Raw genomic sequence first — 17,439 nt, forward strand, 5'->3', positions numbered from 1 at the left:
AGAGCCAATTCTGGAAGTTTTCTGTTCCGGGAGTAAAAATTTTGGGAGATTTGATATCTTTTTACTGTTGACAACATCAAAACACTATTGCTTATTCTTAGTCTGATAATCATCTCATTGAGGGACAAGCTTCGATTCAGAAATCCAAGAATTTAAACATTTTCGCCAAATTCTAAAAGCATCCTGGTAAATCCGAGAAAATTGGCAACTTCTAATCTTTCTTTTCTTAAATCGGAAAGAAAAAAACTTGTTCTAATTAATTCAGTTTAGATAAACTAGTAATTAGAAATTCTGAATTAATGAATTTTGTCATTTGCATTATTTTTATCAAATTCAAATTCCAAAAATAAAGTAATAAATTACTCTGGTGTCAACTGATAATTTAATGTCTTTTAAACTGTATCTAAATTCTATTTAGACAGCAGATTCTGACCTAAATTAGTATGAAAGCATTTTCTTTTCTGATAAAATATAGCTTGGTTTCGTTAATCCAGCAATGTAATTTTGTCATTTATACAATATTTATTGCTTACTTAATATATACGATATTCACTGAATAATTTAAACAATATTCATAGATAGAATGACGAATAATCTACTTACTGACAAACTCAAGACCCTACTAGAAATAACAATAGCTCTTGAAACACACAAAATGATCAATAAAAGTGTGTGAATGTAAGATGATACAAATGAACTTGTTGATAAAAGTATTTGAAGTATTTCAAATGATAATGATTGGTTTCATTTAATTTTAATAGATGTAATTTAATATGAATTAGCCTATTTTAATGAGTATTACATATTACATGATATCAGTTGACAATAATAAGATGATATGGCAAATGGAAACCATTGATTTCATTTAATTTAACATTCGGGAATATCAGTAGAACATCAAATGATATAAAAACTCGTCTGTTGATTTGTAGTCCGGAAGTATTCATCAGAAACAATGGCCATTTGTTCATTACTAGTTGTTTGGTGTTTTCGCTACATATTTATACATATTAATACAGTAAAACTTGTGTAAACTAGACTTGCACGGTACCGAATATTTTTTGCCTGTTTAATCAGGTTTCTGTTTTATTCGGATTCTATTTTGGACAGGTTTTACCACATTTATGCTGTATTTTTTGTACATAAATTATTCTTTGCCAAATTTTGTTGCTATTATGTATCTTCTGTCTTATTCTCTTTTTAATTCCTCTTTGAAATTTTCTGTTTTTGGACTACTAAACTGCACTATTTAAATTTAAATGGTAATTATAATAATAGTTCATGAATCTGTGATCCATGAATGCATGAAGCATAGATAGCTCCTATCCTATCATTGTGATTGTAGTTCATATATATTATTAGTTGTAAATTAGTAAAGATTTTAAGAAATTCACTAGGGGAAAAAATAGTTTGAACTCCTTTATAATCTATTATTTTCATAACATTGTATAAAAAATAGCAACAATATAGGAAGATGCTATTTTTCATAATACATTTTGCACTGATATAAAATGTAATTGTTAGTCTTTAAATCGCACCTATTTTCTTGTATTCAATGTCAGATTATCTTACAAAAAGGAATTCCAACTTGCAGAGATCCAAACAGAAAAATCCATTTAATAAGTTTGAAATGAATGCTTCTGTTAAACTTCCATCGCTATCATAAAAATCCGGATTTTCTCCCGCTAAAATTGCACTCATGCCGAAACTAAATTCCTCATTCTTCTCCATAAAACACGAAGATTAAAAAAATATAAGACTGTCGCGTCTTTCGGAGGTCTTTATTAATGATGTAGACCTATTTCCAAATCAGTTAATTTAATGAACTAGAGGATGAACAACCAGTTTAATTTATACAAGTGGTTGTTGATCCATTGTAGTTCTTTCAACTTTAGAGTTGATCTAACTAATCTGTAAATGTTTATCTGTTTAATAAATAAACTTTTTTTTTATCTCTGATCAAACTGGTTAATTAATTACAAGAATAAATAATATTATCCCCGTAGTTGATATGTAAAAAATTGGGTTAGTTATGAATATATGCAATATGATTTTAACAAAAAAAAAATAAACTATATTATACTCATTAATTGTATATTTTGAATGTCAGTACCTTTGCTTCTTTGTTATTTAAATTCTGTTTAAATCATTTCACCAGTTAATTTGCATTAATTGGTGTTGTCGCACAGATCTTTCACTGGAGTGATTATATTTAGCAAAGGAAGCTTTATTAAAAGAAATAAGGAATTTTTCTTTATAATTAACATGAAATTTTATTAATTTGCTTGAAATTATAAAGATTAAGTACTTTATTTTCTTGTTTTTTTTAATTCCTTTTTATTTACTTTACTTTTATAAATATAAGAAGCATTACTGTGTTGGAAACATTAATTATAAGCTATTCTGGCATTTATTCCAAAAGAATTTGCTTTAATAATTCAAATTTCCTTTATTGCTTATAAGCAATTAGTTTCAACTGCATGTGAAGTATCAAAGCAAGGTTTTTGCTTTAATTCTGACTGTAAAACAGGCAACAAACTACCAAAGAAAAGACCAAAAAATCCTGATTTAGTAAAATATACTTATTATCTATACAGTAAAATTGCAGTTATGAATGAGAGGTTTGGACCCTCCCCAAATTTTTGCCCCTCTAACATGTTTACAGCTCTAATAAGGTTCCAACAGCTTTATTCAGAGCTGAATTTGTATCTTTTATACCGTATAATAATACATTTAACAGTTTTAAAATCAGTTTCAAGTGTTTCATTTCTTAGACTTTTCTGGTGTGCCCATTTTTTCAATATCTACATACAGTTAATTCAATGTTAAAATCATGGAAAATTACATAAATCAGCATAAAATAATGTAAAATTTAAGTAGCAACGATGTTTTAACTTACCCGAATCCAAATCTGTAGCAGTAACTTGTATGACACTGGTTCCAACTGTGACGTTTTCAAAAATTTCATCGCTGTAACTCATGGGATCGAATAAGGGTGCATTGTCATTTAGATCTAGAACGTTGAAATAAACTGTAACAGTTGTAGACAGACTCGGTTGTCCCGAATCTTGAGCTTGAACCACGAAAATGTAATGCTGAACCTGAATTTCATAAGTAATGTATCATTATTAAGAACACCAGGAGTGTTACGAGTATTGTAATCGTAGTTACCTGTTCGTAATCGAGATGCGAAGTTAAAGTAAAGATCCCAGTTTGAGGATTTAAAGAAAATACGTCGTTTCCCCAATCACTTAACACGCTGTAGCTTACTTGACCATTGATTCCATTATCAGTATCGGTAGCAACTACTGTTCCTATTTGAGCACCCCTCTGCATGTCTTCCACGATATCGAACGAATATGCAAACTGCTCGAAAACTGGAGGATTGTCATTTGTGTCGATGACCTATTCATAAGATTTCTACATAAGTATTTAAAATGATACTGTATTTGGGTGCCGTTCAAGTATTGCATCAGCAAAAATTTGCCCTTTTTTTAAATCCCCCTTCCCATCATCATCACCAACCATCAGGAATCAAGGTGGCCCTCCTCCTAATTATGTCATCAGGTCAGAAGTTTAAACCATTTGCAAATACACAGGAATTATTTTCAGGCAATTTTGTGATGATTAGAGAGAAAAATAAACGACGGTTGCAATCTTACGTCATCAAAGATTAACTCTGGCTCCCCCCTATTGTCATGCAGATACAAACGAATCCCCAACATAAACCTCTGACGTGATACTTGAACGGTCCATTTAACAAAATTATGTACAGTAGACTCCGCTTAGTGTAATCATTTTATGATTCGCCTGAACTGATAACACCATGCAAAATAAGTAAATAACACTACAATTAGAAGACATTTTGGTGTGGTTGACTCTTAACATTAAAATGGCACGTTAAAACAATTTTAAAATGTATATAACGTGAAGAAATAATTCATCCGGTAGGCCTATTGTTTATATCCAATAATTTTAAAGCAGTAGTTTTATCAGCCACATTAAAAAAAGAAGGGCCTGTTTACCCAAATATAATGGATGTATCTAGGAAGCAGACAGCTAAGAAAACCAATGGCATAGTCCATTTCATAGGAAACGGATTAAGGATACAGAATAGAGCTTTATAAATAGGGATATATAGTGTAGTTGTATACTGTCATCCTTCCATTGTGAATCCTTCATATACCAAGCTGTACGAAGGACTTGGTTTAACATATTCAAATACCACGATTATTAATTTATTTAGCGTTAAAACAGATTTGGATCCACAAAAGGATCTGAATATACAAAAATCTCTTCATTATTATGATTAATTTATTCGTGAGAATGGTAAAATAAGAATAAGAGTTACATGAGTTATCAAAGTAGGCCTTTAGATCTCACTAACACGAAAGATTTCTGAAAATTTATACTTAATATATTAACTACAACTATTAAGAAATGCTTTTATATCAGTTGTGTGCAGAAAATATTAATAATTGAAGAGAAATAAACACTTGATACCTCGATAGTGACTGTCGTTTCGGACGATTGAACTCCATCACTAGCGCTAACCAGTAACTTGTGTAAGGATGTTACTTCACGATCCAAAGGTTCTCGTAATAGAAGAACTCCAGTTTTAGCATCTAGTTGAAACAAATTGTTGTCTTTATTCTCTACAAGAGAATAAGTGATACTTCCTTCTGTGTCTGCATCTGTTGCAGAAACCACGGTGACGGTGTGGCCAGGAGGAGCATCTTCAGACAGAGAGATGAGGTAAAGAGCGTTACGGAAGACGGGTGGACTATCGTTCCTGTCTAGGACTGTTACGATAACCTAAAATTATAACAGAAAAACCATTTTTTTAATATAAAATTCTGAAAATCTATTGCTGTTTATGTAATATTAGATTTCTTAATGAAGGATCTCATATAGAAGCGCGTGGATGTTACTGTGTTAAATGGTAAACTTATAGATAATTATATTCATATTTTAAGCCGCGTATCTAAATCCAAAATAGCAATTCGACACCCCCAAAACTACGATCAAACGTAACACCGATCAATGGTGAAGGATGAAAGGAAATTGGGATGATTTCTCATATTGTTAATCGTTATACGAGTAAGAGGTAGCCTTTTGGTTCTCTGAGTATGTATGGTTTATGTTATGGTAATCATTGGAAGATGGTGTTTTATTGTATGGGCTCATCAAATGTGGGGATAGATGTTGATACTTGGGCTTATTTTACTGCTTGCAACTATGTTACTGCTGTTCCTACTGGGATTAGTTGGTTAGCATTGGAAAAAATATTTAAAGAAGAGGTGCGACTTCATTGCTACACATCATAGACACAGGGAAAACTCTTGTTTCATTACGTGTCTAGTTACACAGAGATAGTATTTTTATCATCTTATCAGCAGTGTTTCCTTCTACACACTTCCTTTAAATAAGTTAATTGCTACTTGTTCGTTTACATTTGACACCTTTCAGCTAAAGTTTCATCATCTCCGTCTCTTTTTATTGATTAAATAAATATCAGATGATACACATCTTCACTCATTATCTTACTTTTCTCTTTTCAGATGTTTAATTAAAATTCTAATGTCATTAAGACCTAACCTAAATATTTACTTTCCTTTGTAAAATCTGCACCTTGCCCTTTCTACTATTCTAATGACCCAATTTATGGTAGTTTCAACCACTCCACATAGATCCGTACTCGGTAGACAATCCAACCAATATTCCTGTCAAAAATATAGGATGGACCAAAAGTCAGTTAACCGTATTTTATGCAAGCCCTCGACAAGATCTTATATTTAACAAATTTTGCAAAGTTTTTAACTAATCAAGTATTTTAACAAGACAGAAATGCAGTATTTATAATGGTTAAGCGACTTCTGGGTCACCCTTTTATATACACGGATTCATCATGTTCCTCAGGTAGAAGTTAGAGACATATAAAAGATTCTTTAACTTTTTCATATATTTTACAACATAATTATGTTCATATTTTTATGTATATAATGAGACATGCCCTATATTTTGGCCGACTTTTGAAAATTCCAAAATATTGCGAATGCCCTTTATTTTAAGGATACCTAGAACAGTAATTTCTGCTACTGATATCCCCCAAAAGTAATTTCTGCCACTGATATTCCCCAAAACAGTAATTTATGCCACTAAAACCCCCCTAAAGGTAATTTCTGCCACTGATATTCCCCAAAAAGTAATTTCTGCTACCGATATTCCCAATGATTAATTTTTTTTACTGAAATTTATATTTTCTACATTATTTTTTTTAGGAATAGGCATGTAAATTAAAACAATATTTGCTAACAATTCATTTTATTTATTGTGTCCTAAATTTAGGAGTAAAGTTCCTTCTCCTTCACTCAGTCACCTCTACTTACATAATCCTTAAATTTATATTCAAATAGATTTTTAATTTAAAAATATTACATACTCATAAGAGAGATCAATGACGAATGGATCTCGGATGACCCAGAAAAAAATTACTTACCTACGTAACAAAATTATAAATTACGAACAGGTGCGAAAGTGTATAAATCGACAATAATCGAAAGATAATTTTCTAGAATATAAAATTAAAAAAAAATAAAATAAAATAAAATTGAAGCTTGGAGTATTAATTCCAACCGGAACCTGAAATAAATCTTCTCTAGAACATTTTCAAAATAATTCATAGATCTAATAAAAATATCTATAAAGCGATTCATCGACACGAATACACAATGGCTAATAAATAAGCAGCTAGTAAGACTCGATTAATTTTTTTCTAGTTTTTTTTTTCTTGTATTTTTATAGCGTTGGGTAGGTTTTGAAGCTGGCGTCGAATTCCAAGTTCAGTGGGGGGTGCAATAAACCAGTAGAAGAAGCATAAAGAAACATCTTCAGTGTCAGACGATGTCTCGGATGAGTGTGAGCAACCAACTACCTCATTAACCAAAGTCGGGTTTTGCAAAAAAGAAAAAAGAAAAAAATAAGAAAAAAAGTATTTTTTTGCAAACCACGAAAGAGTCTTTTACGACTTGGCATCCACCATGTGTGGGAACTACCAATGGGGGGGTGGAAAATCCAGATTGAATCAGACGATCCTTATGTGAATCTAGATAACGACTCTCTCTCTCTCTCTCTCTCTCTCTCTCTCTCTCCCTCTTTTAAGGGAGGTCGCCGTAAACCGATCGACCAATCGGCTCCAACAAACACGAAACGAGTGGTCCTGCCGCAGGAGGTGAATTAATACGTGAGGTTCTGCTCCCCCTCTTCGTTTTGCAACCCCTGAGCAATTTGTCGGACTGATCGTAACCTGGGCTATATAAGCGAATGTTACTAAAGCCAACGAGTTGTAGGTATTGTCGGTTATCTACCGCATAATCATTTGTCATTAAAGTGATCGAGACGACTCTCTACCTTTGCATCTCCCCCCTTTTTTATTTTCTTTTTTTTTTTAATTTTTATATTTTAATAAATTTCTAATTTAATTTCGGTCCATAAAATCAGCCAAGGTCGTTTTTAATTTGATGACTAAGCGAGTAAATACGAAGAATTAACACGTCCAATTTATGAATGAAATGGTCGAGGATTCGTGTGGAATTGTGCACGATTCTTTGTTGGCGAGCAATTGTAGAGATTCCGCATTTGTTAACTATAGAATCTTCTAAAATTGTTCTTCGAGTATTCGGAAGATTATCTAATTAATCGTGAAGTTTGTAAGATTGTTCTTCCACAAAGAATCTTCTGTGGTTCCGCAGTGGGCAAGAAGAATATCCTGCAGTCGTGGAGGATTTTTGTACAAGAACAGCTGTAGAAGATTCTTATGTACACAGTGGAATTGTGGAGGATTCTTCGTTGGAGACCAATTGTAGAAAATTCCACGATTGTTAATCGTAGACTCTTCTTTGTACTGCGGAAAAATACTTCCAGAATTGTTCTTCCACAGATTCCATAATTAACACAACTATTAACAGATATTTTTTTAAATTACGAGATGGAGAATTCTGGAGATCTTCACGATTATTCAACATGAAAGCGTGAATTTCTGAATAATTTACAGAAGAAAAAAACAAATTAGAATTCTAGCTTTCTTGTTTTTAAATTAAGGAAATATGATTGATCGCACGAATAGTAACGATTAACCTTTAAATTGGTTAATTAAATGATATGCTCGAACAATTAGCATCAATCGATTTTTTCCTCTCTTCTTCGAGTATTAGTAATGGTTTATTAAATTTCAGGATATAGAAGACGTTACGACGACAGTTAAGGGCCTGACATTTTTAAATTCGTAAAGAAAAGGGCCTCTCAAATGGCCATAAGTCCGAATTCGGGTCTGTTTACGTATATTAGACCGTAGGAGCCACAAAATTTGCAAGCTGAGGCATGAAAACGTGAAGATTTATACACGTTACGAATGGAATCGGGTGTTCGATTTGTTAAATTTTTATATAATTAAATATTGGGGAGAGCAAAGGGCGGAAAGTAGGTTGCAACGGTAGGCATTCCACTGATGTTAACAAACGGAAAAGGTTAAGTTGAGTACAGATAAACTAAGTATACGGACGATATTCCATATAGAACTTATTGAAACCTTCCAAGGTCGGTAAGAAATGCCTGGAGGTAGTTCACGGCTATTCTATCGCACCGTGCATCAGCCCGTCAGACGGCCATTGCAGTGCTATTCGATCTCTTCTGCAGACCGACTAATTAGAGCTAACGGCCTCGGGTGGTTTTAACGAGTCCTGTCAAAACGGCCCGTCTTCCGATCTGGAGGTGACACACCCCGTGAGTGACACGATAGACCCTCAGTCTAACATCCCCTTCGTCCGGGCCGGGACCCCTCCCTGAGTAGCTCGTTTTAATCAGTTCTGATCGCTGAGTCTCGGCTATGCCAAGAATGTAACTTTCTAGTTGACATTTTAGCCTCACGCGGGCCCAAAACGACTGACCCGACAAAGGAAAGTCACTCGTGACGTCCGACGTTTACTGAAAAAAAAAATATGCCACGCCATCTAAAATGATATTAAATTCCATATTTTTAACGTATTTAAACCGTTAAAATATATATATTTTTTAAGCGTGTTTTTAAATGCCGAATTTAAAATACTCTAAAAGAAATAAAATATTTTGGATACATTTAAAGGGAATTTATTTACTAAAGATAATAAATTTTCGAGTTATCTACTTAGTTGTATTCTTGATAGAATTTAATAGAGGAGCATCGACACGAGAATGACAAATCGAAAAGTCAAGATGTCGACCCCGACTCAGAATAGAAGGGCGAAGAGTGACGTTGATAAGATAGAAAAAAGATTATAAATTCCGAAGCATTGAATGAATATCTATCATTAAATAAATAAATAAAAAATACGGGCATAGTTTTATATATAAAAATTCCTCCAAGCTCCATAACATCACCACATTGATGTTGTGGAGCTCGGAGGAATTCTTGCATGGATCCATCATCCATCATCATCAAGAAACATAATCCACTTGAGGGAAAAACCATTATCTTTGTTGCTCCAATCATCAAAAATTCAAACAAGGCGTTATAAATTGTGATATATCCACTTTAAGAGCGGATTTTCTGGAATTTTTTTTAATCTTTTTTTTCGGGATAAAAATGGTTCCTCCGATCTTCGGAGATTTATCAGATTGGAGTAATTGATTCCCCGCGCCATTATTGATGACGAAATTAATAAGATCTGGTCCGTGATTTTTGTGAAAATTAACATCGTCTTTAATTAGAAATAATGACTCTGATCCAAACCGATCATTATAGAATGAATCGTTCCCCCTTGCTTTTTTTTCTTTTGATAAATTATTTATTAACGTTTATAAATGTCTCGTTTGCTTCGTATGAATCTGTAATTAAATGTAGATTTTTTATGGTTCTGGGGAGATTCTTGCACTCTTGTAATGTGATAAATTAGGGGGGGGAATGTTTGTTATGTTATAGCAATGCGAGAAGTTCGGCGATGGAACTATTGGGTGTATTGAGGGCAGATATGGAAAAATTAGAGAATACTGAGTGCAAGACTGAAAGGGTTGGTGTAAACTGAGGGTAAGAATGGAAGAATTGGTGTAAACTGAGTGTAAGAAGGTAGGATTGGTGTAAACTGAGGACAGAACAAGAAGAATTGGTGTGAAGTGAGGGCATGAAGGAAGGATTGGTGTAAACTAAGGATAAGAATGGAAGAATTGGTATAAACTGAGGGCAAGAAGGAAGGATTGGTGTAAACTGAGGGCAAGAAGGAAGGATTGGTGTAAACTGAGGGCAAGAAGGAAGGATTTGTGTAAACTGAGGGCAAGAAGGAAGGATTTGTGTAAACTGAGGGCAAGAAGGAAGGATTTGTGTAAACTGAGGGCAGAACAAGAAGGATTGGTGTAAAGGGAGGGCAAGACTGAAAGGATTGGCTTGAGGATTGAGGGCAAGAATGGAGAGATCGGGCGTATACTAATGGAAGAATGGAAGGATTAATGTATACTAAGGGCAAAAATGGAAAGATTGGGTGTACGTTGAGGGTAAGAATGTAAGAGAGAAAAAAATTTTAATTTTTATATATGTAACTTGTTAAGTTCAATATACAATAATAAAAAAAAAGGTTAGAAAATTTATTTTTGATATTACGAGTGCAAGAATCCCTACAGGACAATGAATTCTATTCTAGTACTCAATTTGAGTGTAATAATTTGAAATTTGTATATAAAAAAAATATTGTTTATAATGTAAAAATTTCAATCTTTCTTGAAAGCTACTGAAATTCTCTTTATAACTTCATACGGTCGGCCAGACCCACAATGGGGCGACCGGGTGGTCGGGCCCCGTCCCTCACCACCCGGTCGCCCCATTGTGGGCCTGGCCGAACCCATAATAAGTCAGCTATAAGAGGCCCTCTTAGTGCCCACAGGGCGGAAAAAGTATTAAAAAACCCTCCAACGACCTCCTTTTTTAGCAATGTTTCTTTATGAAGTATATACAAAATAACCTCTCAGTAACGGTAATTTTTGGGGTTTCTGTCAGTGGTCGTTCAGAGGGTTCGACTCTGTATGACACTTCTTGGAGGAATTCAGAAACAAAAATTACTTTATGGGAAATTTCGGTAGAAAAAAAAAACATTTTTGCTGTCGAATTTGGGAATTTCAACGACAAAAATTTTGGAAATAATTTCGACAGCGGAAATATTTTCAAAGAANCAGAGCGAATTACTCGGTGCTCGGGCATAACTTATCCCTCGGCAATTAACGATGGTAAGAATAAAATTAAAAAAAAACACACAGGAGGGGGAAAGAATCATGGTAACGAGCCGAAAAATTCGGTGGCCATTTGATTTTTTTAAATATTTTTTATTGATTTATTTGGCGACGTATTTCCCCCGCTACTTAGCACGCGAAGGGAAGCGACGTTTTTTTTTATATTGTATATATATTTTTTCTTTTTTTATTTTAGAGGGACCCGCAGCCTCCCCCATTGGAATTCCCCGAGCCTCCCGGGCCGGTCATAAAAATTCTCGTAAAAACCTCCGCTGCGACCGGTAATGGTGGACCGAGGAGGGTACGCGTCTGTCTCCTCGGGCGTGTACACTTGTACCAATGCTGTTTTAAGCTTGGGATTTTAGAGGGAAGCTTCGTTTGGTATCCCTCTTCTTCTTCTTCTCTTTTTAAGAGTGTCCGTAGGGAAGTTCGACCCACCCCGGCTACCGATGGTTTGACGTCTTTACTTACTCGCCCATTTTTGGACGTATTTTGGCCCCCCGTTTTGGTTTGGTTCCTCTTAGAAAATGGCTCTTTTTTGACCTATTTAGGGCTACTGTAACCCCCCATTTCTGGCAAATGTAACCCCGTTTTCGTATGAATTTTTGGCTACTCTAATCCCATTTTAGCTGTAAACGAATTAATCGAAATACCCCTGACCATTCCGACGACACAAGTGTGCCATGAGTGACTTGTGTCGTTAGACAAACACTCGATGCAACGACACGCGTGGACTTCTCGAGTTACCCACACTTTCAACTATGTTGCTTATTGAAGAAGATGGGTTTTATACCCAGAAAACGGCCGGGAGGGTGACCTTAATTTCACACTTTTTTTACACCACAACCACCCCCCCTTTCAAACGACTTAAAAATACCTTTAAGTAGATAAAGAAATTTCCACCGAGTTTACCTGAAACTCGGTGGAAATTTCTTTATTCTGAAACAGAATAAACACAAGAAAAATGCAACAGGAAACCACCCTGTTGCGTTTTCTTGTGTTTATTTTGTTTCAGAATTTTGCGGTGTTTTCTGGCAGAGATTTTGCTATGTTTTCTATTGAGGTTGGATTAGCTGTATTGTTTGGTCGTGGGTTTTCCTGTGTTTTCTTGTGAGAAATTGAAATTTTTTTCGTGTTTTCTGCTGAGAAATGGGGAATAATTTCCGTGTTTTCTGGTGAGAAATAGGGATAATTGTTTCCTGATAATTGCTATAGAGATGAGGGTTTTTGCTGTATTCTCTAATGACGAAGTAAAATTTTGTTGTGTTTTCTGGTAATAAATGGAATTACGCTGTGTTTTCTTATGAAATATTGGTATTTAATACTGTGTTTCTGGTTAAAAAATGAGGATTTCGCTAGGTTTTCTGAAGAGAATGAAAAATTTTGCTGCGAGATGGAATTGTTATGTTGTTTGCTGAGGGATTTTTGTAGTGTTTTCTGCTAAGGAAAACGATACAGGAAGAAGAGAGAGTGTTTTTGAAAATTTTCAACTTATCTAATCGATTTTAAAGTCGAATATCCGAGTGGCAGCCTGGAGTCTGCATCAGTGATGACTACACTCCACCCTCTCGGTGGGTGGCACTCACCAATGTCGAGTCACCACCCGAGACAGAAGCTAATTCTCTCGGGCAAAATGACAAGCGACTTGAAAAAATAGCAAAAACAACCTAAAAAGTCTCCTCTAGCCAACACGATTCTGGTGGATTTTTGCAGTCAGAATGGCCCATTTACAAGATTATTTAAGAGCGAATTTAGTCTAAGCTGTAATGTATAAGAGGCCCTTCCCCTTCACCAAATAATAATAAATTGAAAAGTATGGTACCTCAAGCTATAGTTTGTTTAACTTAAGAGCATTTTGTAGAATAAATAACATAAAATTAAGCTCAAGACAGGTAAAATTATGCAAAGAATTGTTAGAAACACCAAAATAACTCAGGGGGATGGCTGCAAAGTCCTACTAAAGCAGGTTGCACGCTCTGCTAACATACACCAGGGATAGGAAACGAACACTTGGCTACCAAGTGACGTGAAATAACGAGCAGAGAGAGAGAGGGAGCTTTAATGACACCTGAAACGATAATTTGATCTACATAAGGCATAGAAACACCTACACGCGGGACGAAACTGTTAACTGCTGCTTATTTAGGGAAAACGAAACAGGTTCTGCACATCATTCATACAGAATGTGCTGACAAACAGTTTCCATTTGGCGTCTGCAAAACAAATAGAATGCTGACAACACCATAAGATTCAAACGTCATTGCTGACAATGGAAGACGGTCCCGCTGTGTGATGGCTGCAGACAACATCTCGTATACTAGACAGGCACGAACGTCTTTTAACACCTAGGCTATGCCCTCAACCATCGCAATTACAGTTAATATCTTGCCAGACCTCTTCACTCGTGAAATTTTCCATTTCGAGGCCTTTCTTCTCATCCTGTGTCGCTTTATATAATGAGCAAACTCGTCACACGGAGGCCCTACCGCTTTGTCGACTGAGGCATACCGTGGTTACCAAGTCGAAACACCAGTGAGGCCCTCAAAAATGATCGAAGCTGTAACTTATCCTCCACCTTATACTTAAATTCGACACGTGAGGCCCTAGGCGTATAAAACCTTTACCACGTGATATGGGTACTTTTCTGTATCTGTGTGGCACATTATAACCCACAGTTAGTTACGTTACGCCTTACGTTAAAGTGAAAAACTGCATCTCCCTTTACTCCCGTCGTTAATGCCCGCGGGATGGACCAAAAATCAGTTAACCGCGCGGTCGGGTGGGCCAATACGAACCGTAAAATAATAAAAGATAAACAATCTGTGCGGAAACAACGTATTAAGACGGCAATTAACACGAGGATGAAGGAACGAAGCACCGAAGTGCGACGTCATTGTCTTCATCCTCCTCCTCCTCCTCCTCATCCTCTTCTTCTCCTTCTTCTTCCACCACGTGCGATGACGCAACGAGTAATTTCTCGCCACGTTAAAAAAATATGCAGAGCGAATTACTCGGTGCTCGGGCATAACTTATCCCTCGGCAATTAACGATGGTAAGAATAAAATTAAAAAAAAAAAACACAGGAGGGGGAAAGAATCATGGTAACGAGCCGAAAAATTCGGTGGCCATTTGCATTTTTTTAAATATTTTTTATTGATTTATTTGGCGACGTATTTCCCCCGCTACTTAGCACGCGAAGGGAAGCGACGTTTTTTTTTTATATTGTATATATATTTTTTTCTTTTTTTATTTTAGAGGGACCCGCAGCCTCCCCCATTGGAATTCCCCGAGCCTCCCGGGCCGGTCATAAAAATTCTCGTAAAAACCTCCGCTGCGACCGGTAATGGTGGACCGAGGAGGGTACGCGTCTGTCTCCTCGGGCGTGTACACTTGTACCAATGCTGTTTTAAGCTTGGGATTTTAGAGGGAAGCTTCGTTTGGTATCCCTCTTCTTCTTCTTCTTCTCTTTTTAAGAGTGTCCGTAGGGAAGTTCGACCCACCCCGGCTACCGATGGTTTGACGTCTTTACTTACTCTCCCATTTTTGGACGTATTTTGGCCCCCCGTTTTGGTTTGGTTCCTCTTAGAAAATGGCTCTTTTTTGACCTATTTAGGGCTACTGTAACCCCCCATTTCTGGCAAATGTAACCCCGTTTTCGTATGAATTTTTGGCTACTCTAATCCCATTTTAGCTGTAAACGAATTAATCGAAATACCCCTGACCATTCCGACGACACAAGTGTGCCATGAGTGACTTGTGTCGTTAGACAAACACTCGATGCAACGACACGCGTGGACTTCTCGAGTTACCCACACTTTCAACTATGTTGCTTATTGAAGAAGATGGGTTTTATACCCAGAAAACGGCCGGGAGGGTGACCTTAATTTCACACTTTTTTTACACCACAACCACCCCCCCTTTCGTAGTGTGTTTCTTTTGTCTCCCAACTTGTCGTACGAGTTTGGAAATGGAGGAAACGACCGAAGGAAATGTAATTTCATTTAAACCTTCGTCCGAATTTATGATTTTTGACGTGAGTTAAACAACGAATGCAACGTTAATCTCGGGTCAGCAGGCACTACGTCACGCTGGGAAGGGACGAAAGAATCCACTAGCCTTGAGGATTAGTGGCAGAGACAAGATGAATGATAGCAACCCTCTATCGCAGTCGGTCCCCTTCTGTCAAACAACTTGGCGAATTCTATTCGCGATGTTGTCACCTCTCCTGGGCTAAACACATGCGCTATATCGGGGTTTTCCCCCTCGTCTTTTCAATAGAAGCTTTTAAAGTGGCTCCTTCTCGACCGTTTTAAACGAAATTATTGAGATTTAAGTGAGATTAAATAATTTTATAATACTTATTTTAGAAGAATTAATTAAGTTAGAGATGATTTTTCTAACGAAACGTTCGTTAAATTGATTCAAATAATGCGGGGGGGATGGAGGGTGACGTCGTCTATGGCTTTCCTTTGTGCTTGAACTGAGAGTTGAACGTTATACCCGGTTAAAATGGGATAAAGAAAAGTAAGTAGATATATAAAAATGTAAATTACAAAGGGAAATATCATTAGAAAATACCTGAAATGCTTAAATAACACGCAAAAATCCTTGTTAAGAACGGAAAATACTAGGAAAAAAAAATCGCACACAACACTGCTTATTGCAGAACAGGAGTAAACTTCTGGGGTATGTTAATAACTTAAAGGAAAGGAAGAAAGAAGAAAGGAGGGAGCCATTTCCTTTGTAGTCGTGTGTAAAGAGAGGAGGGTGGATCGTTCGATAATGCCAAGAGAAAAACGACGAACATCCATCACCCCGCACCTTTAAAAGAGTCGGCAAAAAGGGTAAACATCGAATCTCTCTCCTCCCGTTAATACTCTTCCACTAGATTCACTTGTTTCCTGCGCAATTAATACAAGTATATATATATAAGGTGATGGGGTGCTTAAGAAGTCACGAGAAACCAATCGTCGGCTGCTATAATTGTCTTTACGAACGAGGAAAAGAGGAGAGTACAAGGTGGCAAAAACGGGAGTTAAAAAGGGGAACTTTTTAATGCATTTATAGATTTGATATTGACGGTAATGAAGGGTTGAACCGTAAAGAATGTGAAGAAAAGACAAAGAAATGAAGCTTCCAATTATAGAAAATGTGAAGTAAAGACAAAGAAATGAAGTGTTGAGCCATAGAAAATGTGAGGAAAAACGAAGACGAAGAAATGGTGTTAAAGTATAGAAAAGGTGAGGAAGTGAAGCGTTAAACTATAGTAAATGTGAGGTAAAGACAAAGAAATGAAGTGTTGAGCTATAGAAAATGTGAGGAAAAGACAAAGAAATGAAGCGTTGGGCTAGAATCCAAGTGTAATTTTTGTATTTCAAGAAACAGAAGGGAATAAAAAGAAAACATTTAATTAGTGGTATCAGTATTCATCACAATTAAATTAACCATTCGACTTTAAATACATTTTTTTCCGAAAAAAATAGGAATTCGACGGTAGAATTCAATCGATCAAATGCACAATAAGCATTGTGTGTGTTTTGTTGTGTTTTTTTTTAGTGTTCTACGGAGAAGAAGGGAATTTGTCATCACCTTATTAAAATTTGATCGTAAGAAAATAGGGAAAAAAAGGGGGAAGAAGAGGAGGAGGAGGAGAGGAGAAAGGGGGGATTTACAGCACTCGATATTTCCTTCTGTAATAAACTAAGACATGATTTACAAGACGTCCAATATACAAGCCAGACACACAATAAGCTTTATATTACGTTGCAGATACCAACGATAAAATACAGTCATTTCGACTGAATCCGACACTGAGCCAGTTAATTAAAGTCCACGTTACGTTACGGAACCATCACGATTTAGTGCAACGTAACACCAAAAATACTTAACCGTTGTGTTTCGTGTGTGTGTGTTAGAGAGCCACAACTTCGTCTCCCTTTTTCTACCTGCTTGATAAAGTTACGAAGAAATTCCTAATTTAAATATAAATAAAAAAAAAACACTACGACTTCTCCGCCCCTCTCCCCGCCCCCGTCTCGAATGACGTTTTCCGATTTAAAATTAAAAGGAGGAATTAAGTCGTTTGAGGTATAATTTTAAAAAAGAAAAGAAAAGAAAATGTTGAAATTTGCTCCCCTTTTAACCGTTTATTAATTAGGAAATACGTCGGAGTCGCGGGTTCGGTTCCGT

General features: G+C 35.9%; 1 protein-coding gene across 1 annotated transcript in view; it reads right to left on the reverse strand.

Annotated features, from left to right (window-relative positions):
- Positions 1-2,826: 2,826 nt before the first annotated feature.
- LOC111620538 (cadherin-related tumor suppressor-like) overlaps positions 2,827-17,439 on the reverse strand; it is a 56,823-nt gene continuing 42,210 nt past the window's right edge. The window contains exons 2-4 of the mRNA XM_023362470.1: positions 4,504-4,815; positions 3,172-3,405; positions 2,827-3,101 (exon numbers count right to left, since the gene is read on the reverse strand). Coding sequence (XP_023218238.1) covers positions 2,832-3,101; positions 3,172-3,405; positions 4,504-4,815 — 816 coding nt within the window. The 3' untranslated portion in view covers positions 2,827-2,831. The remainder of the gene's footprint in view (positions 3,102-3,171; positions 3,406-4,503; positions 4,816-17,439) is intronic.

The sequence above is a fragment of the Centruroides sculpturatus genome, unplaced genomic scaffold, assembly GCF_000671375.1.
Source record: "Centruroides sculpturatus isolate CEXI.00-Female unplaced genomic scaffold, Cexi_2.0 scaffold74, whole genome shotgun sequence".
NCBI classification, from domain to species: domain Eukaryota; kingdom Metazoa; phylum Arthropoda; class Arachnida; order Scorpiones; family Buthidae; genus Centruroides; species Centruroides sculpturatus.